Source organism: Crotalus tigris, unplaced genomic scaffold (assembly GCF_016545835.1).
Source record: "Crotalus tigris isolate CLP2741 ecotype Arizona unplaced genomic scaffold, ASM1654583v1 scf7180000024339.11422700, whole genome shotgun sequence".
NCBI lineage: Eukaryota > Metazoa > Chordata > Lepidosauria > Squamata > Viperidae > Crotalus > Crotalus tigris.
The window spans coordinates 4,607,255-4,633,115 of record NW_024100509.1 but is presented as its reverse complement, the minus strand read 5'-3'; the positions used below and the strand labels follow the sequence as shown (position 1 = coordinate 4,633,115).

The window sequence follows — 25,861 nt, the reverse complement described above, 5'->3', positions numbered from 1 at the left end:
TCTTCATAAAATAGAATAATTGGGATAGAAAGTTCCACCATTGGATGGATTCAGAGTTGGCTGACCAACCGCACTCAGCATGTAGTTCTTAATGGAACTACATCTACATGGAAGGAAGCATGTAGTGGGGCACTTCAAGGTTTTCTCTTGGGCCCAATGTTTTTCAACATCTTCATAAATGATCTAGAACAGCGGTTCTCAACCTTTGTGTGACGGCGACCCCCGTCACACGGACGCGCCGCGCATGCGCCCCCATACGGAGCAACAATGATGATAACTAGAGGTTAAACCATATGATGAACAGTTGAGGGAACTAAGTATATCTAGCCTAACAAAGAGAAGGATTGGGGGGATATGATCATTTTCTTCCAGGACTTGAGGAGTTGTCAGAGGGTGGATGGAGCCAACTTATTCTCCAAGCACCTGAGTGCAGGACAAGAAGCAATGGGTGGAAGCTGATCAAAGAGAGATCCAATCTGAAACTAAGGAGAATGTTTCTGACAGTGAAAACAATTAATCAATGGAAAAATTTGCCTCCCAGAGTTGTGGGTGCTCACAGGTCTTCCAGAAAAGATTGGACAGGCATTTGTCTGAAATGCAGTAAGGTCTACTGCCTTGGGCAGTGGGTTGAATTAGAAGACCTCCAAGGTCCATTTTACCCTATGATTCTAGGAAAGAGAAGAAGAGGATGACCAACAGCAAGATAGATGGATTCTATTATAGAGGCTATGAGTACGCCACTGGAAAAACTGAAAGACCCAGTTAGGGACAGATTGTAATGGGGAAAAAATCTATATGTGGTCACTAAGAGTCAACAGCAATTTGATAGTACATAATCAATCAATGAAAAAGGAAGCAGATTTCAATTGGGCATTAGAAAAAATAATCTCAATTGTAAGAGTTGTTCAGCGATGGAGGCACAGCTGGAGGTGTAAATGCTCCTTTACTAGAAATATATAAGCAGAGTTAAGATGGTCATATGTATAAATGCTGTAAAATGTATACATGATGGAATATGATGCTGAACTGAGGGAGGAGTAAACAGCTGAGTAGCCTTGAGTCCCTTTTGAGTGCTGAAGGGAGATCCTTCCTAAAACATTTGGAGTATTTATCTAGTAGTTTTGTACTGCTTTATTCTGACAAGTCTCCTGTCTATAGGCAAGCAACAATAATCACATTATTTCTGGTTCCTTGCGCCTGACAGTATCTTTGCATTAGTTTATCTAATTTATTTCCAAGATCTTTTCTATAAGTCTATGGAGATTCTCAGTCATCCAGGTCAGTTATCCCAAAGATGCTTTTTCACAAGGCAAGTGGACTTTCTTGTTTTTCTTTGAAGATGTCTTGCTTCTCATCCAAGAAGCTTCTTCAGCTATGACTGGATGGTGGGGAATGGAAAGATTTATACTCCTGCAGACAGCTGCTCATTTGCATTCTTTTAGCGAGTCGAGTAGGTAAAGCTACCTGGAGGCTTACTTGTGTCTCCAGGGTCACCTGAGTAGTGCACACTGTCTTGTTAGGGTTGTAAAATGTAGATTTATCCTTCCAATCTTGAATAAATTTTCACCACTCCCCATACTAAAAAGTGGGGATCAAAGTGAAACTTATCAAGATGTCAATAATTAAGATCATGCACATATTTAAATTATATTTATATACAATATACAGTATACAGAGTTAAAATATCAAATTACATATATGCAGGCACAGCAACCAATTCCAAAATCAAAATCCCTGACTTTTCAACCCTTTTGCAGTGTAATACAGACAATAACTTCCTTCCTAAATAATGCTGAAATAGCATAATGCTTATGATTTTGCTTAGAATGTAGGAGATTCAAAATATGGGAGCAACGTATTTTGATTTTATTAATTATTTTCTTTTCCTGAGCAAGCTAGTTTTCCTTTTGGGCTTTTTGTTTAAAAATCACAGGGGCACTCTTTATCTAGTTAGCTGAGGTAGAATGATTTCACTTACGGATGAGTTATTGAAGCAATTACAATCAAACAGAACTTTGCTACATTCCTAAAGATTTAAAATTAGAACTTTCATTTTGGTCCAGCCCTCTCAATGAATAAAAAGGTGGGCTGTGAATTCTGCATGTCATTTGCAATGAAGTGGGCAGTGAAGAAAAACATATACTGATGATTTTACTTGCAGTACTGGAATAGCTGCAGAAATGTCCTGCATAAAGAAATACTATTGTATCCCCCCTCCATCAACATAGAAGGTAAGTCAATTACTAGCAATGTTTTTTTTTCCCAGTTGCACAGACACTGCAGAAGGATCTTGACAGACTTGAATACTGGATCCTATCCAGCAAAATGAAATTCAATGGTGAGAAAAGTAAGGTTTTCTACTTAGGCAAGAAAAATCAAATGCATAGGTATAGAAAGTGGTACCTTGCTCAATAGCAGTAACTGTGAGAGGAATCTAGGAGTCATAGTGGACAACCACTTAAATATAAGCCAGCAGTGTGCTGCAGCTGCCAAAAAAGCCAATGCAGGCTTAAGTTGCATTAACAGAGGGATAGATCACATGAAGTGTTACTACCACTTTATAATGCCTTGGTAAGACCATATTTAGAATATTGAATCCAACAACTTTGAGTATCAACAACATATGAAAAACTTTAGAAAGTCTAAGAGCAAACTTAAGGAAGTCCAAATAATCTTAAATAAACCTTAAATCCATATACACAGCATGAACACTGGTTTGAGAAGAGAAATCAAATTGAGAATCTATTCAATATGAAGAATTTATCAATAAAAATAAAATTATAAAATTATGCTTAATTTAATGATTTCTAATAATAGGATATAGATACCAGATAAAATAACTACATGTAGCAAAAACATTTTTCTGCTTTGCTTCTTTTCAAATTATATTGTTTATTAATTTATTAATTCCTTCCAGTTGCTAAGATATTCACAAGCAGTGTTCTTTTAAAAGTTTGGAATGCATGCATCAGCCATAAATATTATTAAAAAAAACCCATCAGACTGAGAATCCATACTTTATTCATTAAAGAATAAAATTATTCACAAAAGCAAAATTATTTTAATGTTTCATTTGTTTAGTAGAATCATGAACAAAAAAAAATGCAAAACATAATAAATACCCAGAGTCACTTTTGATGGAGAGATGCCATATTAAGTAAAATAATGGTAGTAAGTTTACTTATTTTTCTATTGGAGAAATAACTTTGAAAACTATTAAATAAACTACAAATTTAACATGTACCTCAGTAGCCACTTATATTCCAAAATTTCTTAGAATAAACGACTTTTAAATCAGCTGATTAACAAAGAGGTTCATTGCCAAGACTATTATTTTAAATTTAACACTTCAGTTGAAACCATATTTTGTATTGAGATCAACCCTAAAATAGAAACACAAATATAGGGTGTTGACTTTATGTCAAGGACTCCAAAAAGAACACAACTCACCTCTTTAGCTGAATCTGGGAGCAATTCTGTCCCATTCCTAAGTTCCCCATTATTTGCAAAAATGGGAATGTTGGGACTGAAAATCATAAGGTCGCTTTTGGCACCAGCTTCTGCACTCACCCCTGCCAGGATGTGGCTGTGGCGATTGGAATAGGACCAGCTGCCCACTTCACTGGCACAGACCAGGGTGGCCATGCCAGGGCCATAAACCATGGATTCCTTTGCCTTGCAGTGGCATCGCAGGGCCATGTAGATGAGAGTGGCCAGCAAGAAGAGGCTGGAAACAGAGCAGATGGCAATGATCAGATAGATGTTGATCGAGTCCACCAGGGGCACAAAGCTCTTCCCTGTCTTGGGGAGGTGAATTTCTGTTAGGATGGTCTGGGCATTTTTCACCAGTGACACACTCAAAGTAGCTGTAGATGAAAGTGGAGGCTTCCCATGATCCTTCACCACAATCAACACATTCTGGATTTTGCTGCCTTTTTCTGATTCATCCAGAGAATATTTGGTACTCACCTCACCACTGTATTGGCCCACAGACCATGAACCACTGCTTTCTTCAACCAGTTCGTACCTGAGCCACGCATTGTAGCCAGAATCCGCATCCAAGGCATGGATCTTGCCTACAATATGCCCAGGCATCATGGGGACCACTAGAAGAATCAGGTTCTCTTCTGATGATCCTGATATGGCAGGTGCATTGTCGTTCTCATCCAGCACAAAGACCTGAACAGTTGCATTGCCACACAATGAGGGCATTCCAGCATCCTTGGCTCTCACCTGAAACTCCAGCAGTTTCAACTCCTCATAGTCCAATGATTGCATAGCATAGAGCTTTCCACTCTCCGAATGTACAGAGATGTAGCTTGACAATGGCCACAGCTTCTCGTCTATCCAATAGGTGATCAGGGCATTCTCAGCTACGTCTGGGTCCAAGGCAGATACTGTGAAGATGTGAGCACCAGGGGGATTGTTCTCCTTCACAAAGACTGTGTAGGAGGGCTGTGAGAAAGTTGGAGCATTATCATTTATGTCACTGATAGGCACTAAGAGGCTGATGCTAGAAGACAGGGGTGGAACACCCTGATCTTCCACTGTCACAACCATCCTGTACTCAGCCACCTGCTCTTGATCTAAGACTGCACCAACAATCAGGGAGTAGTAGTTCTTGAATGTGGACTCGAGTTTGAAGGGTACTCCAGTGGGCCATAAAAAACATCTTACTTGTCCATTGGTACCAGGATCCTTGTCTAAAGCACTGATGATGGCTACTACAGTCCCTGGTGTGGAATCTTCTGGTAATGGCACAAATAAGGAATTGACAGATACTTCAGGAATATTGTCATTTATGTCCAATATGTCAATGAGAAGTTTACATTGTTTGGACAATGGAGGACTGCCTTTATCTTCTGCAACAATATGAAGTTCATAGAAATTTGTGTCTTCATAATCCAATTTTCCAATCACCGAGATTTCCCCAGTATCAGAATTAATATCAAATGTATTTTTAAAATGTAGAGGTACTTTATTACTGAAAAAATAACAAATTTCACTATTAATCCCTTCATCTAAGTCTGTAGCATTCAGAATAATAACTAATGATCCACTAGCTGTATTTTCTAGCAATTTTATCCTGTAAAGCGATTGATCAAATGTAGGAGGGTTATCATTTCCATCCAGCACATTGATGACCAGCTGAACAGTTCCTGTGAGTTTTGGTTCACCCCCATCAGTGGCTGTCAGTACTAAATGATGCACAGGGCTCTCCTCCCTGTCAAGTGGAATCTTCAGTTCAAGTAGTACAGAGTTGCTCTCATCTTCATCACTTCCTGAATCAAGAACAAAATGGTTATTCATGCTGAGCTTGTAGGTTAACAGCGCATTGGTACCAATATCTGCATCAGATGCTCCTTCTAATAGGAACTGGGTGCCAGAGGTTATGAGTTCTGCTATGCTCAGGATCTGTTCTCTGGCAGAGAAGACGGGAGCATTGTCATTCATGTCTTTGACTTCCACCTCCACATGGAAGAACCTCAGAGGTTTCTCCACAATCACCTCCAGATGAAGGACACAGTCTGCAGTCTTGGCACACAGCTCCTCCCTGTCTATCCGGGAATTTACAAACAAGATCCCATTCTGCAGGTTTACCTCAAAATAGTCCTTCTCTCCTTTGGACAGCATCCGGAACATCCGAGGCACCAGCTCGCTCACCTCCAACCCCAGATCCTGGGCGATGCGGCCCACAAAGGTGCCGTGCTGGGATTCCTCCAGCACAGAATAATGGAGCTGGCCGCTCCCCATTTTCCAGGCGGTCTGGAGCAGAAGCAGCTGCAGCAGCCCCGTCGGCCAGGTAAGCATCGCAGACACAGGCACAGCACCCGCAAGCTCTTCTCTTTTTCTCTAAATACCTTGCCTTCAAGGGGTCAGGAGCGGAGCCCACGTAGCCCAGCCATACTGGCAAGCTTTCATAGGTTGGATCTTGGCTTGTTGAGATTTCTCTGTTGTTCGATATTTCCCTTGTGGATCTGGCCGGCAGGAATGTCGGTCCCTTTAAGGGAGGGGCTCTGCATTTTCAGTTTCACTTAGAGGCTTTCCTTAGGAAACAGCGACCTCTTGTGATTATAATTCAAAATATTTCCATTGTGAAAAAAGACTTCTTTTTTTCTATACCTACATGTTACATTAATTTGTTTCCTTTTTTATGGATAGGTACTTTTATTTCGATTCCTAGCAATGGGGTGTGTGATTGTTTGCATCTCATGCTATCCTTCCCTGCACAAATAAGTGGTTGATGTAAAAATGGCTGATTAAATCAATGAATATTCCTCCTTCCCTTTTCCCCACATTCTCTAGATTCTAGAAGCTTGCCCTTACAGTCAATTGTTAAATTTCCCAATGCCCACACTTTATATCCCAAATGGGTTCAACATTTCCCTTGTTTTCCCACTCTACAATCAATACAGAGTTTTGCACAATAAGGAAAGTTTCCCTTTTCTTTATTTAAAAAAAATGTTTCGGTTGCAACATAATGGAATAAAGCTATAAGATTTCAGTAAATGCCATTTTGTTTTAGTGAAGTTTAATCATCAGGTTTTTTTCCTTGCTTCAAAGTTTTCATGGTCTTGCGGTGACATGTAGCAATGAAGGAACAATCTGTTTCCTTTAATATAATCATTTCTGCATCGAAGTAATGATGTTGCAATAAAAGGGGGAGGGGGGAAATTTAATAAAAAGAAATTAGCATCAAAGGAGGGAACATGGAATGGACTGTGAAGGTATCCATAGGTGCACATATCTATGAATGCAAAGGAAAAGAATGGGAACTAGTTAAGAGGGAACTATCCATAAAGTTAAAAGAAAGATACTGGGAGACCTACACACATGGGGGCTAGCAAGCAACATTTGCCTGTCTCCATGACTGAGAAAGCCAACAAGCAGAAGAATGGCCTGTGGTGGCCATTGTCTTGAAAGCACCAATCCAGCTCTCTTGTCAATCCAGTCTGGAATTTCTAAAGTCAGCTCTAGGAAGTGAGAGGGGGGTCAGCACAAGGGGCCTCAGGATCAGGATTAAATAAACTAATGAATCCCATTTCAAAGACTGTTTTGAAGTTCCCATTGTTCACTCATATAAAAATATGTATATTGTTATGCATGTGTACCTCTATGCATTTTTCTTTTTGTTTTTTCATTCTGCAATTGTTAAGTTTTTATGGTTGCAAGTTCTTCTGAAGTTTTATTTTGTTAAATAAAAGTAAACCACTTTTCATTAGGAAATATCAAGATGGCGGCAAAAGAGGAAGCATGGTTACATCGCAGGGAGAAAAGTGACTATTAAATTAAGACAAAATGGTAGGAGGAGAGGTTGAAAAGGAAAGATAGGTCATTGAGGGGAAAAAAGACTGGAGAAGAGAAAAGAAGAGGAAAGATTCAAGGAGTTACAAGGAAGACACCAACAAGAGTGGTGGCCTATGGCAAACTTGCCTGCTGAGAGGGGCCCAGATGCACTTGAGAGGCCTACCCAAGAGACCGGAGGCCATTGAGGAGGATTTGGAGTGCCCTGCCATCCGATAGAGCAGCCGCACAGGATCATAAAGGGGATGTCGGAGGACTTCTAGGCCAACGGAGGCCCAGCAACCCAGCCCAGCCCAACAAAGTGGAGACCGGTGCACCAGCAGCTCGAGCGGTGGCGAGAAGGTTGCCGGCGGCAGCACAGAACAGCGGAACAGTGAAGCGGCTGGGGGCAGCGCAAAGGCGGTGGCAACGCAGAGCTGCAGGCTGGTGAGGCAGCTGGGGGCAGTGCAGAAGCAGTGGGTGGAGGCAGTGGAAAGCAAAGACAGAGAGGCAGCTGGGGGCAGCGCAGAGGCAGCGGGCGGCTGCAGCAGGGAGCAATGGATGGAGAGGTGGTTGTGGGCAGTGCAGAGGTGGCGAGCAGTGGCAGCAGACTGGGAGGCCTGCAGGCGGCAGCAAGGCAGCAGAGCAGCGGAGGACCCGACTGGCAGCTCGAGAGAACCTGGCTGAACAGAGAAGCTAGAAACAAGGCTAACAGCAAAGTACATCACCAACCAAAAAGAGGGATTTTCAAACAACAAACTCATGGAACAGGTGGTATGCACTACATATTCCATGTATGTGCTTATGCCCAAAGAACACCCAGACTATACATGCATTAGATGTAAACTATGTGAACTACTACAGGAAAAAGTAAGGAACTTAGAAGCAACTCTAGCCAAACGCCAACGTACAAAAGAAAGCTCTACCCAAACCAAATCAAATAATGAACAAATAACTCCCAGAGGATTTGATAAACTCTTGAAGGAAGACAAATGGGGGTATGTCACACATAGGAGGAAACACAATACTCAAAGAAAGAAGCAGCATACAACTAACAAACCCCTTCTGGCCAATCAAACCAACCAGAAGCAGCCCCATTAAAACTGAGCAATCAATTTCTCCCCTTAAATGGAAACATGAAGACCCACAAATTCCCCCTCAAAGAAAACATGCAGACACCTAACAAAGAAACAACTTCAAATATCCTCTAAAAAGTCAATTCAAATATTCCTTAAAAAGTCACATCAACAAACATACTTGAGATAAACACACCTGAGAAAAGCACCCCAGACTGCAGCCCCCCCCCCCAAAGGAAAGCGAGTGTTGGTAAAAGGAGATTCTGTTCTCAAAGGAACAGAATCATGCACCTGCAGAACAATCCAGGGAGGTATGTTTCCCTGGAGCAAAAATCAAACATGTGGCTGAGAACCTAACCAAAATAATTAGGCCTACAGATTACTATCCTTTCCTTCTCCTCCACATTGGGATGAATGACACAACAAAGAACCTGAGTACAATAGTGAGAGATTATAAACAATTAGGCAATAAAGTTAAGAAGCTAGGAGCACAAATAGTGTTCTCATCAGTACTCCCAACGAAAGGCCAACACCCACCGAGGGAAAAAAGAATTCTAGAAATAAACCATTGGCTAAAAGGTTGGTGTTGCCAAGAAAACTTTGGTATCCTGGATCATTGACTGCATTTCCTGCATGAAGAACTCTTGGCAAGGGATGGGCTGCACCTCACAAAAACAAGGAAAATGTATTCAGAAAAAGACTGGCTCAACTCATCAGGAGGGCTTTAAACTAAAATTGAGGGGGGAAGGTGGCTCAACTCATCAGGAGGGAATTTCCATGAGGGGGATCCCCAAATCAATGAAGGTCCAGAAAGAAAAACCAATCACAAAACCAAGCAAATCAATACAATGAGGTAGGGATGATGAGGCAAAAAACTCAAACAAGGCTTGGAGATTCACTCATAAGCGGAGGGCATGAGGGTCTTAAATAGCTATACAGCTTGGAGAAACAAAATAGGATGAACTAGAAGGCAATAGTACATGAGGTGAGAAGGAATTACATAGCTGGCATTACAGAAACCTAGTGGGATGAAACCCGTGAAAGGTGGAGGAGGGAACTAGACATAAAGCTGATTTTTTTTTCCAAACTCTCAACATCTTTTTTGTGATATGGCGATCAAATTTGGCTGCAGTATTCCAGGTGGAATACTATGGTTTTATAAAGCGATACTAATACTTTGCGTGATCTTGATTCTATGCCTCTGTTTATACAACCCAGGATTGTATTAGCTTTTTTGGCTGCTGCTGCACACTGCTGGCTCATAGTCAAGTGATCATCCCTTTCACAGTTACTGTTTTTAAACCAGGTCTCGCCCAATCTATACTTGTACCTTAGATTTTTCCTGCCTAAATGTAAAACTTTGCTTTTCTCCACATTGAAACTCATTTTGTTGGATAGAGCCCATTGTTCACGTTTGTCAAGATCTTTTTGGATCCTGAGTTTTTCTTCTGGGGTGTTGGATACTCCTGCCAGTTTGGTATCATCTGCAAATTTGATGAGTTCCCCTTCAATTCCCTCATCTAAGTCATTGATGAAGATATTGAAGAGTACTGGGCCTAAGACGGAACCTTGTGATACCCCACTGCTTAATTCTCTCCAAGTGGATGTAGTGCCATTGAGAACTACTCGTTGAGTATGGTTTGCCAGCCAGCTACAGATCTATCTGCTGGTGATGTTGTCTATTCCACCTTTTTCTAGCTTACCAAGGAGTAGGTTATGGTCTACTTTATCAAATGCCTTATTGAAATCTAAGTATGTCCACAGCGTTTCTCTGATCTACTAGTTTAGTCACTTTCTTAAAGAATGAAATAAGATTGGTTTGGCATGATCTGTTTTTAACAAACCCATGCTGGCTACTAGTTATAACTTTGTTTGCTTCTAGTTGTTCGCAGATCTGTTTTTTAATTATCTTTTCTAGGATCTTCCCAGGTATTGATGTTAAACTGATTGGTCTGTAGTTTCTGGGTCCATTTTTTTTCCCTTTTCCAATCCTCAGGTACTTCCCCGGTGCGCCAGGATTTATGAAAGATGTGGTGCAATGGTTCTGAGATAACATTTGCAAGCTCCTTCAGAACTCTGGAATGTAATCTGTCAGGTCCCGGTGATTTATATTCGTCAAGGTCGGATAGATGTTCTCTTACCATTTTCTTGCTTATTTTAATTTTTGTTTCTAGTTTGTCTTTTGCAGTGGGTGTTTTTTTTTGGGGGGGGGGGTATGATGGGCTGTAGTTTCTTTTTGTGTGAAGACTGATGCAAAGTATAAGTTAAGCAGCTCTGCTTTCTCCCTGTTCAAAGGCCTGGATACTAAAACATACGAAGAACAGCTGCAGGACTTGGCTTTGGCTAGTCTAAAGAAAAGAAGAAATAAGGAAGACATGATAGCAGTATTTCAGTATTTGAAGGGCTGCCACAAAGAAGAGGAGGTCATGCTGTTCACCAAAGCAGCAGAGGGCAGGACAAGAAACAATGGTTGGAAACTGATCAAAGAGAGAAGGAAGAAGGGTGACTCTACTCTGATGGCTGAAAGTTCATTAAGTCAAGGAACACAGTGAAAAATATGTGACTAAATATGAAAAGGATCAAACTAATGACAAGTACAGCAACTAGCATTACAATTGACAGTTAAATACTGAATTGATACATAGCTTCTGCCATTTAGGATCAAATAAAGGAATCCACAGGCTAGAAATATGTTACAGACCACCACTTGATAGGGAAGCAACGAAGGTCTTGGAAAAGATGCTCCAATGTTTGGTGTGTCCTTGATTTTCCCTGTATGATTATATGGAAGCAAAAATTGGACTTTAATAAAGAAGAAAGTAGATTGGCACTTTTGACCACTGGTGTTGGAGAATGCTCTTGTAAATACTTCAGATAGCCAAGAAAACAAGCAAAGCCAAGGCTGCCAAGAAAACAAAGAAATTCAAAGCAATTTCTGATGTTTTCATTAAAAATGGTGGGTATAAGTTCAAGATCATATAATGGAAACTTTGGGCTTTCTTCTTCCACTTTAGCTTGATTTGGAACTTGCACATGAGGACTTCATGATCGGTTCCATAGTCAGCTTCTGGCTAAATCTTGGTTATTTTGAATTCTTCGCCTCCTTGTACCAATAATATCATCACTTTGATGTCTATGTGCTCCATTTGGTGATGTCTATGTAAATATACATTGTTTTGATTGCTGAAAGTATTAGCAATGAAGAGTTGACAGACAATTATAAGGTGTTCTTCTGCTTCATTTCTGTTTACTAGGCCACTGAGTCCAACCATGTTTTTCTTCTTACAATTTCTGACTGTGGAGTCCCAGTCTTGAAGCATAAGCATTTCCTTTTTTCCTTTTTTCTTTTTCCTTTTTCTTTTCTGTACTTCTTTTTCTCTTTATTTCTGATTCCTAAAGCAATTTTTAAAGGAAACATTTTCAGCTATGTAAATCCTGGAATCCTACTATCTACTTCCAAATATTGGTCAGTAAAGCAGGCTTGGATCAGGGGAGTACTTGGATGGAAACCACCAGGTCATCTCAGTGTTGGAGGCTTGATAGGAATATTGAAAAATGATCTTAGAAGAAGGCAGTGGCAAAACACTTCTGCAATGCTTCTAAGAAAACTCCATTGACATATCCATGTATTTACCTCTGTTTGAGAGAGTCTAACTATTCCTACCAATCTACCAAGGAAATAATCTGATTAAAAATTAAGCTTCTTATTGAAAGGTCCATGCTTATTTTTATACATTGATTGATTATGAGCTATTCCAGTGTAATCTTTTTCAATCTCAGAAAATTCTAAGCATACGGACTTTAACCTCTGTTGCCAGCATGCTCATTGCTGAGAGTTCCTCACATCTTTAACATGAAAAGATGGGAAAGTTTACTAAAATCTTCACACTATTAGTTACTCAAATTCTAATGTTTTGAACATTGCTATATTTTTCCTTCTCCACTACCCTCATCTATTCACCTGGATAACTGGATTTGAGCTAGATGTTATATTGAGTTTTTCTTTTAGCAGAATAAGGCCATACTACATTGAAAACATGCTCAGATATTAATAGAAAAAATATAGCAGTTGAGAGGGATCTTGCCAAATAAATTTCTACTGATTTCTTCAACACATCAAAAAAAATGTGGTAATTCAGAAATGGCAACAGCATTATGATTCAACAGTCAACATCATGTGTGTTCAAGATTTAAAAAGCCATTTAAAGTAGTAAATGCCTAAGTTAAAGTATATTGTAAAGTGATCCCTTGATGATTTTTATTCAAGGGATTATAACAGCATAATCATCAAATATAATTAGAACAATTAATCAGTGGAACAACCTGCCTCCACAAGCTGTGAATGCTCCAACACTGGAAGTTTTTAAGAAGAGACTAGACAATCATTTGTCTGAAATGGTATAGGGTTTCCTGCCTGAGCAGGGGGTTGGACTAGAAGACCTCCAAGGTCCCTTCCAACTCTATTATTATTATTATCGATCATCGCACAGTCAGCCAGATGTTCAGACTGGATTTGGCATTTTGTCTACCTATCGAGTCCTTACCCAGGACCTGGGATAGGCAGATGTGGATGTTTGCTGGTATTACAGATATCGTCGCAGGATGGAAGCAGTTCCTAATAAGGCCGCCTTTTGCAATTGACTAATAGCGAATTTGTCAATGCCAATGGTGTTCAAGTGGTGCTCCAGTTGATTTGGGATTGCACCCAAGGAGCCTATGACTATTGGTACTACCCTTGCTTGCTTTTGCCACAGTCTTTCTATTTCTATTTGTAGGTCATTGTATTTTGTTATCTTCTCCAGTTCTTTCTCTTCTATTCTGCTATCTCCAGGCACTGCCACGTCCACTATCCAGACTTTTTTGTCTTTCTTATCGACAATTGTTAAGTCTGGGGTGTTATGTTGCAGGTGCTTGTCTGTTTGAATTCTGAAGTCCCAGAGCAGTTTAATTTTATCATTTTCTATGACTTTCTCTATTTTATGATCCCACCAGTTTTGCTTACAGGCAAATGATATTTTTTGCAGATCTTCCAATGCACCATTGTTGCTACTTTATCATGCCGCTGCTTGTAATCAGTCTGTGCAATCTTCTTGCAACAGCTTACCAAGTGGTCCACTGTTTCTTCAGCTTCTTTGCATAGGCGGCACTTACTGTCTGTTGCTGTCTTCTCAATTTTGACTTTGTATGCATTTGTCCTTAAGGCTTGGTCTTGTGCAGCCAGAATTAGTCCCTCGGTCTCTTTCTTCAATTTTCCTGCTCTTAGCCATTGCCAGGTTTTATTATTATCTGCTTTCCCAGCTATTTTTTTCATGTATTGGCCATGTAGTGCTTTGTCTTCCCATGCCTCTATTCTGTTCTTCATTTGGTCTTTCTTGTAGGCCAGTTTGGTCTCTCCAGTAGTTAGTAAGCCTTCCTGATATACTAATTATTATTATTATTATTATTATTATTATTATTATTATTATTATTATACAAGAAATATCATTTGCCTGTAAACAAGAACTGGTGGGATCATAAAATAGAGAAAGTCATAGAAAATGATAAAATTAAAGTGCTCTGAGACTTCAGAATTCAGACAGACAAGCACCTGCAACATAACACCCCAGACTTAACAATTGTCGATAAGAAAGACAAGAAAGTCTGGATAGTGGACGTGGCAGTGTCTGGAGACAGCAGAATAGAAGAGAAAGAACTGGAGAAGATAATAAAATACAAAGACCTACAAATAGAAATAGAAAGACTATGGCAAAAGCAAGCAAGGGTAGTACCAATAGTAATAGGCACCTTGGGTGCAATCCCAAAACAACTGGAGCACCACTTGAACACCATTGGCATTGACAAATTCACGATTAGTCAATTGCAAAGGGCAGCCTTACTAGGAACTGCTTCCATCCTGTGACGATATCTGTAATACCATTAAACATCCACATCTGCCTATCCCAGGTCCTTGGTAAGGACTCGATAGGTAGACAAAACGCCAAATCCAGTCTGAACATCTGGCTGACTGTGCGATGATCCATAATAATAATGATGATGATGATGATGATGATGATATATTAGTCCTCTCCAAGTACTTAAAATATTATAAATCTGTTTTCAAGATAACAAAAAAAGATTTAAAATTCCAACAAATGTATGCATTAATACTTCTGTATATCAAGCTGTTAAATGATGTTTAATAAATTTGCAGTCGATCAGCCTTAAATATTGTTCCTAAAAGAGGCATCAGCTTGAAAATCCATTCTGGACTGGTTAAAGGATGAAACTATCAACAAGAATCATTACCAATTTTCTACTTGTATACAAAATAAAATATAAACAGAATAATATATTATCAGGGCTATTTGCTTATTATCAAGACTGGAAACCTACTTTATGCTTGTATCAGTGTTCCATTTCTTGTTCCCATTCAAAATGAAAGGGATATATGATAAGAAGAAGGGATAACACAGATTTGTTAAATGTTTAATGAATGTAGTTAAATACTTTAAATATATCACCTCTTTAGTATTGGAATTAAAAAGTAAAGCAGAATATATGAAGACTATATTTATCATTATTTTCTTAGGTAAAAAGTTCCAGGCTATTAATACAACTGCAAAGTGTATATTCCAGTAGCTATTTCCATTAAAAAACAATTCTTAGAAATAGAAAATTATTAGAAAATGAATTTGTTCACTTAGCTAAAACTTATAAACCAGAAAGAGAGCTATGTATTTACTTACAGAACTGTCAAATTAAATCTGATATATAATTTAAAAATCAGTATTGTATTAACTGATCCTACCCAGATACCACATTAATCTAATGTTGTCCGAATGTCAAGGATTCCATAAACAGCACAACTTACCTCATTAGATGAATTTGGGGGCCTTTCTGCTTCATTCTTATGTTCCCCATTATTTGCAAAAACGGGAATGTTGGGACTGAAAATCATAAGGTCACTCTTGGCACCAGCCTCTGCGCTCACCCCTGCCAGGATGTGGCTGTGGCGATTGGAATAGGACCAGCTGCCCACTTCACTGGCACAGACCAGGGTGGCCATGCCAGGGCCATAAACCATGGATTCCTTTGCCTTGCAGTGGCATCGCAGGGCCACGTAGATGAGAATGGCCAGCAAGAAGAGGCTGGAAACAGAGCAGATGGCAATGATCAGATAGATGTTGATCGAGTCCACCAGGGGCATGAAGGTCTCCCCTGACCTTCGAAGATTAATATCCGTTTTGATTGTCTGACCACTTGTCACCAGTGACATACTTAGGGTGGCTGTGGCTGAGAGTTGAGGCTTCCCATGGTCCTTCACAAGAACCAGAACACTCTGGATTTTGCCTCCTTCTGACTCCTCCAGAGGATATTTGGTACTCACCTCACCGCTATACTGGCCCACAGACCATGTAACACTGCTTTCTTCAATCAATTCGTACCTGAGCCATGCATTGTAGCCAGAATCTGCATCAAAGGCATGAATCTTGCCTACAATATGCCCAGGCATCACGGGGACCACTAGAAGAATCAGGTTCTCTTCTGATGATCCTGACACGGCAGGTGCGTTGTCGTTCTCGTCCAGCACAAAGATCTGAACAGTCGCATTGCCACACAAGGAGGGCATTCCAGCATCCTTGGCTCTCACCTGGAACTCCAGCAATTTCAACTCCTCATAGTCCAAGGACTGCAGAGCATAGAGCTTTCCATTCTCCGAATGTATAGAGATGTAGCTTAACAATGGCCACAGCTTCTCGTCTATCCAATAGGTGATCAGGGCATTCTCAGCTACGTCTGGGTCCAAGGCAGATACTGTGAAGATGTGAGCACCAGGGGGATTGTTCTCCTTCACAAAGACTGTGTAGGAGGGCTGTGTGAAAGCTGGAGCATTATCATTTATGTCACTGATAGGCACTAAGAGGCTGATGCTAGAAGACAGGGCTGGAACACCTTGATCTTCCACTGTCACAACCATCCTGTACTCAGCCACCTGCTCTCGATCTAGGACTGCACCAACAATCAGGGAGTAGTAGTTCTTGAATGTGGATTCGAGTTTGAAGGGTACTCCAGGGGGAAAGAGGAAACAATTGATTTGTCCATTGGTGCCAGAATCCTTGTCTGAAACACTGAGTATTGCCACTACACTCCCTGAAGGTGAGTTTTCAACAACAGGTATTGAAAGGGAATTCACTGATATTTCAGGAATATTGTCATTTGTATCCAGTATTTCAAGAAGAACTTTACAGTGCCCTGACAGTGGAAAATTCCCTCTATCTTCTGCAATAATTTGAAGATCATAAAAATTAATGTCTTCATAATCCAATTTTCCAATTACTCTAATTTCCCCAGTATCAGAAATTATACTAAATATCTTTGTGACGTGTAGAGGTAGGCTATTACTAAAAAAATAAATAATTTCTCTATTTATCCCTTCATCTAAGTCTGTAGCATTCAGAGTAATAACTAATGACCCACTAGGAGTATTTTCTAGCAACTTTACCCTATAAACAGATTGGTTAAATACAGGAGGGTTGTCATTAACATCCAGCACATTGATGACCAGCTGAACAGTTCCTGTGAGTTTTGGTTCACCCCCATCAGTGGCTGTCAGTACTAAATGATGCACAGGGCTCTCCTCCCTGTCAAGTGGAATCTTCAGTTCAAGTAGTACAGAGTTGCTCTCATCTTCATCACTTCCTGAATCAAGAACAAAATGGTTATTCATGCTGAGCTTGTAGGTTAACAGCGCATTGGTACCAATATCTGCATCAGATGCTCCTTCTAATAGGAACTGGGTGTCAGAGGTTATGAGTTCTGCTATGCTCAGGATCTGTTCCCTGGCAGAGAAGACGGGAGCATTGTCATTCATGTCTTTGACTTCCACCTCCACATGGAAGAACCTCAGAGGTTCCTCCACAATCACCTCCAGATGAAGGACACAGTCTGCAGTCTTGGCACACAGCTCCTCCCTGTCTATCCGGGAATTTACAAACAAGATCCCATTCTGCAGGTTTACCTCAAAATAGTCCTTCTCTCCTTTGGACAGCATCCGGAACATCCGAGGCACCAGCTCGCTCACCTCCAACCCCAGATCCTGGGCGATGCGGCCCACAAAGGTGCCGTGCTGGGATTCCTCCAGCACAGAATAATGGAGCTGGCCGCTCCCCATTTTCCAGGCGGTCTGGAGCAGAAGCAGCTGCAGCAGCCCCTTCGGCCAGGTAAGCATCGCAGACACAGGCACAGTACCCTCAAGCCCTTCTCTTTTTCTCTAAATATCTTGCCTTCACGGGGTCAGGAGCGGAGCCCACGTAGCCCAGCCATACTGGCAATGCTTTCATAGGTTGGATCTTGTTGAGCTTTCTTTGTTTTTTGATGTTCCTGCTTTGGAACTGGCTGGCAAGAATGTTGGTCCCTTTAAGGGAGGGGCTCTGGATTTGCAGTTTCACTTAAATTTTCCTTAGGAAACAGTGACCTCTTGTGTCTGAATTTCAAAATGGAGAAACAGACTTTCATTCATGACAGATTTCTAATAATGATTTAGTCTTCATATATGCTTTTTTTACACATCTCCTGTTGATACAAATACCAATACAGAATATATGGACTGATTTAAATATTAAATGTTTAAATATTTAAATGACTAACTGTAATTTAATTCATTCCATATATTTATGGGTTGGAGTTTTTATTTGCATGGACAGGAAATGTGTAACTAATGATTTCTAATAATTTCTTCCATTACTTAAAGTGATTATGATAGCATTGGGAGGAAGGTGGATAGGCTTCAAATCATTTCAACAAGGTTTATGAGCAAGATGCAGAGCTATGTAATTTTCATGCCAAAGAAGTAAGCAAAAGTAGAAGAAAATGCTGTTAAATTTGAACATCTTTCTATTTCTTGGTCAGGATGTGGCAGTTCTTAACCAAAATCTGTCTGAGACTTCCATTGGAGATAAACCTTTTGTTGTTAATACTTATCTAACTGTAGGAATCCCCTTCTATCTTGCCAGAATAATTCAATCATATGGCACAAAGTATCTAGTAATCCATATGACTCTAACAAACTTTGGACCTTGAGCTTGTTTGGCGGTACCAGCAAAGGAGAGCAACTATGATGCCCTTGATGAAGATCAGTATAGTCTTCTTATCTGGGATGGTTGTCCTCTTCCACTGAGCATGCACCTTTGGGAGGGATACACATGGAGTGGTGAGGAAGGGACACGCACCTTCTTCTGTATCACATCTTTTCAGCTTCTTGAATAGTCTATTTTCCTTCAATCCAGTCTTCTTTCCTCAAGGTTGACTTATCTACTTTCTTTTGTTCATATAACTTTCTGTCCAGCTTCTGATAATCTTCATTGCTCTATTTGCATATTTCCCAATTTGTCACAAACACACAAGTGTTCGGCCCAAAAGAAAAGCACTTTACATGAGGTTTAGCCTATGTATATTAGAGTGCAATCCGTACTTCCATTCTATAATTTGGAAACTGTATTTCTATTGATCGATCATCTTGCTGTGCTGACCTAAGAGGAATGGTGGGAGGTATTGTTGAGAAGGATGACTGAAGAATTCCAGAAGTGTATGCCAAGGCTATATAAGTCAAACAGGGTCACCCAAAGTTTGAAGATTATCCCAGCTGCCCAACTAAACCAAGCAGGCATCTATATGGGGCAGCAGTGATATAGGAAGATGCTGTAGGCACAAGTTCACTTTAGTAACAATTTCAAAAGCATAATTTCAGAAGAAGGCAATGGTAAACCTCTCCTGTTTTTTACCAAGAAAATCTCATGCATAGAAATTATAAAGGAACTGATGATATTGAGTCAGCTGATAGTCCCACTCAAGTTAGATGGCAGTCAACATGTTACTAATAAAAAGCAGAGAATTTTCCAGAGCATTAATGGCATTCTAATGTTACTAGATTAAAGTCTTCAAGATCTTTAGTTGTTGATGTTACTATGTAGGAAAAGAAAATCCAAAGCTGCAAAGACAAATTATAGTGGAAACATGGAACATAAGAAGTGTGAACATGGGAAAGCTTAACACAGTGAAGTATGAAATGATACTCTTTCTATCCTGTTTTTTCAAAGTCCAGTTTTCACTTCTATAGATTATCACAAGGAATAGCATTGCTTGCACAATTCTGATCTTTGTAGGTGTAGACAAATCATTGCATCTGAATATCTTTTCCAAGGCCTTCATACTCTACCATGTGCTAGTCTGTGATGTATTTCTTGATTGCTTGTTCCTTTACTGTTTATGGTTGATAAGACAGCAGCTATCCAATACTTTGACATCGTCATTGTCAATTTTAAGGCTGCTTGTTGTACCAGTTGTCATTTATTTATTTATTTATGAGACTTATATACCGCTTTAAGTGCAAGCACTCTCTAAGCAGTGTACACCAGTAAGCAATGTATGTATATATTTACATTGCCCCCAACAATCTGGGTCCTCATTTTACCTACCTCGGAGGGATGGAAGGCTGAGTCAACCTTGAGCCGGTGAGATTGGAACCGCTGACCTGCTGAACACAGTCAGCTAAAGTGGCCTGCAGTACTGCACTCTAACTGCTGCGCCACCTCGGCTCATAGTTTAGTTTTCTTTATATTCAGTTTTAGCCCAAATTTTTGCTATGCTGCTTGGTTTTTATTATAGATTTTCCAGATCCCTTGCCTTTTCAGGTATTAGAGTAGTGTCATCAGCATAGCATGTGTTGCTGTTGTTTCTTCCTCCAATTTAAAAATCACATACATTTTCTTCTAATCCAGCTTCTCCTGACATATATTCAGCAGGTTGAATAATGAAAGGAGAACATAAATTCTTGTTTCACTTCTATGCCAACCTAGAGTCTGTTTCACCATATTCTGTCCATTCTTAAGCTATATATAAGTTTCGCATGAGGACAATGAAATGTTCTGAGATTCCCATTTTTCTAAACACATTCTATAGCTTAATATTATCAACACAATCAAAGGCCTTTCTATAATCAATGAAGCACATAGGTTCCTACCTTACTGCAGTCTTTCTTCAGTATTAAACTGTAGGACTGAAAATAATAGGTTTTTACTTCTATCATGCTAAAAAAAAACCATGCAAATCAGCCGAAGACTAAATTCATGATCTTTTCTAAAAGTTTAATTAATTATGGCTAGCAGTATTTTGTAGACACAAAACAGAGCAAATTAAAACATCTAGATATCTGGGTGTTGTTTTCCAGACTTCATGTACCCAGAGGATTGATTATGCACAATATAGAATCTGACCAGAGATTCTTTTTTCAAAATGGAGGTTTGCATATTCCCTCTACAATTAAGGTTTTCCATTGGTAGGTCTGTTGATGAGATCTTATATAGCACTCAGGCCTGTATATAGAAAAACTTCTCCTTTTTGGAGGCCATGCAATCTTAGTTCTTGATGTCTATACTTAGGGTCTCCCCAATATACCTTTTGATGGAAAGCAGATCTCAATTCAAAAGAAGCATGAATATGGATTACCTATTGGGTTTAATTGACAATGATGCTCACTGATGCTATTAGATAACTTTTACTCATTTTGGAAGAAGATTCCTTTAAAACCGTACAATTCATATAATGAGTGTTTTAGTTCACAAAGCATGTAAGTTATTAAGGGCTGTAATGCCAAATAAGCATTTGATGACTTTCATTCTACAGATATATCAGTCTAGTCATCAACAAAATTTTCGTATATATTGTATGCAGTTTGTTTCTGCATTATTTATTTTCATGCAACTTGACATTTATTAGTGCATTAATTACTTTAAAATGTTCAGCCCTTCACAATATTATAAATTCTATTTCCAAAAATGAAAAACCAATAAGATCAGAAAAAGTTAGGAAAAAATTATAGATGTTTCTGAATAATTTGTATACTAGAACACAGAATAGTAGAGTTGGAAGGGACCTTAAAGGTCTTCTAGTCCAACCCCCTACTCAAGCAGGAGACCATATGCTGTTTCAAATAAAAGGTTGTCCAGTTTTTTTTAAAGCCTTCAGTGATGGAACACCCACAACTTCTGAAGGCAAGCTGTTCCATTGGTTGATTGCTCTCACCGTTAGGAAATTTCTCCTTAGTTCTTGATTGCTTCTCTCCTTGGTTAGTTTCCATTCATTGTTTCTTGTCTTGCCTTTTGGTCCTTTGGAAAAGAATTTGATCCCCTTGTCTTTGTAGGAACCCCTCAAATATTACAACACTTCTATCATGTCTCCCCTAGTCCTTCTTTTTATTAGACTAGACATAGCCAATTCCTGGAACCGTTCTTCATATGTTTTAGTCTCTGGCCCCCTAATCATTCTTGTTGCTCTTCTCTTTCCAGAGTCTCAACATTATTTTTAAATAGTGATGACCAGAACTGTATGTAGTCTTTCAAATGTGGTCTTACCAAGGTCTTATAAAGTGGTACTAACACTTCACTTGATCTTGAATCTATCCCTCTATTAATGCAGCCTAGGACTGTGTGGGCTTTTGTGGCTGCCTCTGCACACTGTTCACTCTTATTTAAGTGATTGTCCACTAGGACTTCAAAATCCTTCTCAAAGTTACTGGCATTAAGCCAAGTTTCACCTAGCCTATACCTATACAGTTGGTTTTTCTTGCCTAGGTATAAAATCTTACTTTTATCTATGTTGAATTCCATTTAATTAATATGATTTTACTCATATTTATTTGCAAGTGATCTCAAGTCAAAACTACTGTATAATTTGGAAAGAAGCACAACATTGAAAATCTATCCTATGTTCATAAAATAATGAAATAATTAGCAAGAATAAAACAACTATTAAAATTATTTTTTTAGAAATTTGCTTTTACAAATTAATATAATGTACAGGCAAAGCAGTTTGTTGTAGCAGTTAAAGGCACTTACTGGAAACCAGGACACAATGAGATTGAGTCCTGTCTTCAGCTTGAAGCTTGCAGAGTGACTTGGTCCACCTACAGCCTTAGGAAGACGGCTGTGGCAAACCACTTCCAAAAACCTTATCAAGAAAACTGTATGGCCTTGACCAGGCAATTGCCAGTTTCAACACAACACTATATATGTATGTATGATTGTATGCAGTATTTCTCATCTCTATTTTGATTGTAAAGAATTAATTGATGAGAGGAGAGATAACAGATATTTCAGATTAAGAATTAAATGAACAATTTAGAATGTTCCACCTGTTTTCCAGAAAAATTATAAACTGAAGAATAAAGTGGCAGAACAGAGACATAATATTCCCTATTAACATCCCTTAATAGCCCTTATCCTTTTGCTGTTGCATAAGACAAATTTGTTCACTATTAAATAAAGAATAAATTCAGAGTGTATATTCTGTAGCCATTTCCATTCTAACAGAATCCCTTAGAAATAAGAATTATGGATTTTTGTTTCTATAAACCAGATATAATGAGCCGAGGTGGCACAGCAGTTAGGGTGCAGTACTGCAGGCCACTTTAGCTGACTGTGTTCAGCAGGTCAGCGGTTCAAATCTCACCGGCTCAAGGTTGACTCAGCCTTCCATCCTTCCAGGGTAGGTAAAATGAGGAATTGTTGGGGGCAATGTAAATATATATATACATTGCTTACTGGTGTACACCGCTTAGAGAGTGCTCGCACTTAAAGCGGTATATAAGTCTCATAAATAAATAAAATAAATAAATAAATAAATAAAACTATGTATTTACTAGCATGACTGGCAAATTAAAACTAATGAATATTATATTAAAACCAATTTAATTTGATACCACAGAGATCTAATGTTAGCTTGATGTCCAGGTTTTCAAAAATAGTAGAACTCATCTCTTTAGATGAATTTGAGGGCATCTCTCTCCCATTCCTAAATTTATCATTATTTACAAAAACAGGGAAGTTAGGACTAAAAACCACAAGATCATTCTGATAAACAAACAGAGAGATAGACAATCAAGATTGATCCTAATGTGATACCACAGAAATGTGATTTTGAACAAATATCAAAAACTCCAACCCAGAAACTCACCTCTTTAGCTGAATCTGAGGGTGATTCTGTCCCATTCCTAAGTTCCCCATTATTTGAAAAAACAGGAATGTTGGGACTGAAAATCATAAGGTCACTCTTGGCACCAGCCTCTGCACTCACACCTGCCAGGATGTGGCTGTGGCGATTGGAATAGGACCAGCTGCCCACTTCACTGGCACAGACCAGGGTGGCCATGCCAGGGCCATAAACCATGGATTCCTTTGCCTTGCAGTGGCATCGCAGGGCCACATAGATGAGAGTGGCCAGCAAGAAGAGGCTGGAAACAGAGCAGATGGCAATGATCAGATAGATGTTGATCGAGTCCACCAGGGGCACAAAGCTCTCCCCTGACCTTCGAAGGTTAATATCGGTTTTGATTGTCTGACCACTTGTCACCAGTGACACACTCAGGGTGGCTGTGGCTGAGAGCTGAGGCTTCCCATGGTCTTTCATAAGAACCAGAACACTCTGAATTTTGCCTCCTTCTGACTCATCCAGAGGATATTTGGTACTCACCTCACCACTATACTGGCCCACAGACCATGGGCCACTGCTTTCTTCAAGCAGTTCGTACCTGAGCCACGCATTGTATCCAGAATCCGCATCCAAGGCATGGATCTTGCCTACAATATGCCCAGGCATCACGGGGACCACTAGAAGAATCAGGTTCTCTTCTGATGATCCTGTCACGGCAGGTGCGTTGTCGTTCTCGTCCAGCACAAAGACTTGAACAGTCGCATTGCCACACAAGGAGGGCATTCCAGCATCCTTGGCTCTCACCTGGAACTCCAGCAGTTTCAACTCCTCATAGTCCAAGGACTGCAGAGCATAGAGCTTTCCACTCTCTGAATGTACAGAGATGTAGCTTGATAATGGCCACAGCTTCTCGTCTATCCAATAGGTGATCAGGGCATTCTCAGCTACGTCTGGATCCAAGGCAGATACTGTGAAGATGTGAGCACCAGGGGGATTGTTCTCCTTCACAAAGACTGTGTAGGAGGGCTGTGTGAAGGCTGGAGCATTATCATTTATGTCACTGATTGGTAATATCAAGATACTACTGGCTGATAATGATGGGATTCCTTGATCTTCTGTTTTCACCATCAACTGATACTCAGCAACTTGTTCCCGATCAAGGGACTCAGCCACTACTAAAGAATAATAGTTCTTGAAATTGGATACAAGTTGGAAGGGTACACTAGGAGGCCAGAGTAAGCAATGTATTTGTCCATTGTCCCCTGAGTCCCTATCTGCAACACTGATTAGGGCTACTACTGTCCCCAGTGGTGAGTCCTCTAGCACTGGCACTAAGAGTGATGAGATGAACAACTCCGGTTCATTGTCATTTATATCCAGAACTTCAATTATCAGCTGACAATGCCCTGACAAAGGGGGGAACCCTTTATCTTCTGCCTCAATCTGAAGATCATATGTAGCAAGGTCTTCAAAATCAACCCCTCCTTCTACAATTACTTCCCCTGTATTAGAATTTATGCTAAAAATTTTCTGAAAATTTAATGGTACATGATTAGTAAAAGAATAATAAATTTCCTTATTCATTCCCTCATCTAAATCTGTGGCATTCACTTTAATAACTAGTGTTCCAACTGCTGCATTTTCTAACAATTTTACCTTGTAAATTGATGGATTAAACACAGGAGGGTTGTCATTAACATCCAGCACATTGATGACCAGCTGAACAGTTCCTGTGAGTTTTGGTTCACCCCCATCAGTGGCTGTCAGTACTAAATGATGCACAGGGCTCTCCTCCCTGTCCAGTGGCTTCTTTAAAACAATTGCTAAAGGTTTGTTGAATTTCTCATCTGTTTTCTGTTCTACAATGAAATATTCATTGAGGCTGAGCTTGTAGGTTAGCAGAGCATTAGTACCAATATCTGCATCAGAGGCGCCTTCTAAGGGGAACTGGGCACCAGATGCTGTTATCAATTCTGCTATGCTCAGGATCTGTTCCCTTGCTGAGAAGACGGGAGCATTGTCATTAATGTCTTTTATTTCAACCTCCACATAAAACAATCTCAGAGGTTTCTCCACAATCACCTCCAGATGAAGGACACAGTCTGCAGTCTTGGCACACAGCTCCTCCCTGTCTATCCGGGAATTTACAAACAAGATCCCATTCTGCAGGTTTACCTCAAAATAGTCCTTCTCTCCTTTGGGCAGCATCCGGAACATCCGAGGCACCAGCTCACTCACCTCCAACCCCAGATCCTGGGCGATGCGGCCCACAAAAGTGCCGTGCTGGGATTCCTCCAGCACAGAATAATGGAGCTGCCCGCTCCCCATTTTCCAGGCGGTCTCAAGCAGAACCAGTTGTAGCAGCCAATTTGCCACAGATTCATTCTTCCAGACAATCATTGTAAATACAGGCAAAAAAATCAATAGTAATTTTTTTTCTTATACATGCATCTCTTGAAGAGACCCAAGAGCAGATTCAGAATAGACATCCAAATCAGCATTTACAATATAATTCACATTAATTCCAGTATTCTTGT

The 25,861-nt window shown here is 39.9% G+C and overlaps 3 protein-coding genes across 4 annotated transcripts in view; all 3 read right to left on the bottom strand.

The window, feature by feature from the left end:
* The window catches only part of LOC120300181 (protocadherin alpha-5-like), a 33,391-nt gene extending 15,775 nt beyond the window's left edge, over positions 1 to 17,616 (bottom strand). Inside the window, exon 1 of one of the 2 annotated variants that reach the window (XM_039325836.1) lies at positions 17,328 to 17,616. In XM_039325836.1, the coding sequence (XP_039181770.1) occupies positions 17,328 to 17,568 (241 nt within the window). In that variant the 5' untranslated portion in view covers positions 17,569 to 17,616. Of the gene's footprint in view, positions 1 to 14,993 lie in introns of those variants that run through there. The other variant, XM_039325835.1, reaches the window with a different exon arrangement.
* Positions 3,471 to 6,046, bottom strand: LOC120300184 (protocadherin alpha-5-like). Its single transcript, XM_039325839.1, has 2 exons — positions 3,970 to 6,046; positions 3,471 to 3,727 (listed from the first exon to the last, which is right to left on the bottom strand). Exons 1-2 carry the CDS (start codon positions 5,809 to 5,811, stop codon positions 3,620 to 3,622), a joined length of 1,950 nt encoding a protein of 649 aa, XP_039181773.1. The 5' UTR covers positions 5,812 to 6,046; the 3' UTR covers positions 3,471 to 3,619.
* A 577-nt stretch (positions 17,617 to 18,193) lies between the features above and the next one.
* Positions 18,194 to 25,854, bottom strand: LOC120300177 (protocadherin alpha-5-like). The gene is made up of 2 exons (XM_039325829.1): positions 23,349 to 25,854; positions 18,194 to 19,326 (listed from the first exon to the last, which is right to left on the bottom strand). Exons 1-2 carry the CDS (start codon positions 25,722 to 25,724, stop codon positions 19,243 to 19,245), a joined length of 2,460 nt encoding a protein of 819 aa, XP_039181763.1. The 5' UTR covers positions 25,725 to 25,854; the 3' UTR covers positions 18,194 to 19,242.
* Positions 25,855 to 25,861: the final 7 nt, after the last annotated feature.

Bases quoted from the DNA above. Each gene is read 5' to 3' on its own strand.
- LOC120300184 (XM_039325839.1), bottom strand. From the start codon at position 5,811: ATGCTTACCTGGCCGACGGGGCTGCTGCAGCTGCTTCTGCTCCAGACC. The intron at 3,728-3,969 runs GTGAGTACCAAA...CTCTGTTTCCAG, and splicing joins TGGGCCAATACAGTGGTGAG to CCTCTTCTTGCTGGCCACTC.
- LOC120300177 (XM_039325829.1), bottom strand. From the start codon at position 25,724: ATGATTGTCTGGAAGAATGAATCTGTGGCAAATTGGCTGCTACAACTG. The intron at 19,327-23,348 runs GTGAGTTTCTGG...TTGTCTTTGCAG, and splicing joins CCTCAGATTCAGCTAAAGAG to CTTTGGATTTTCTTTTCCTA.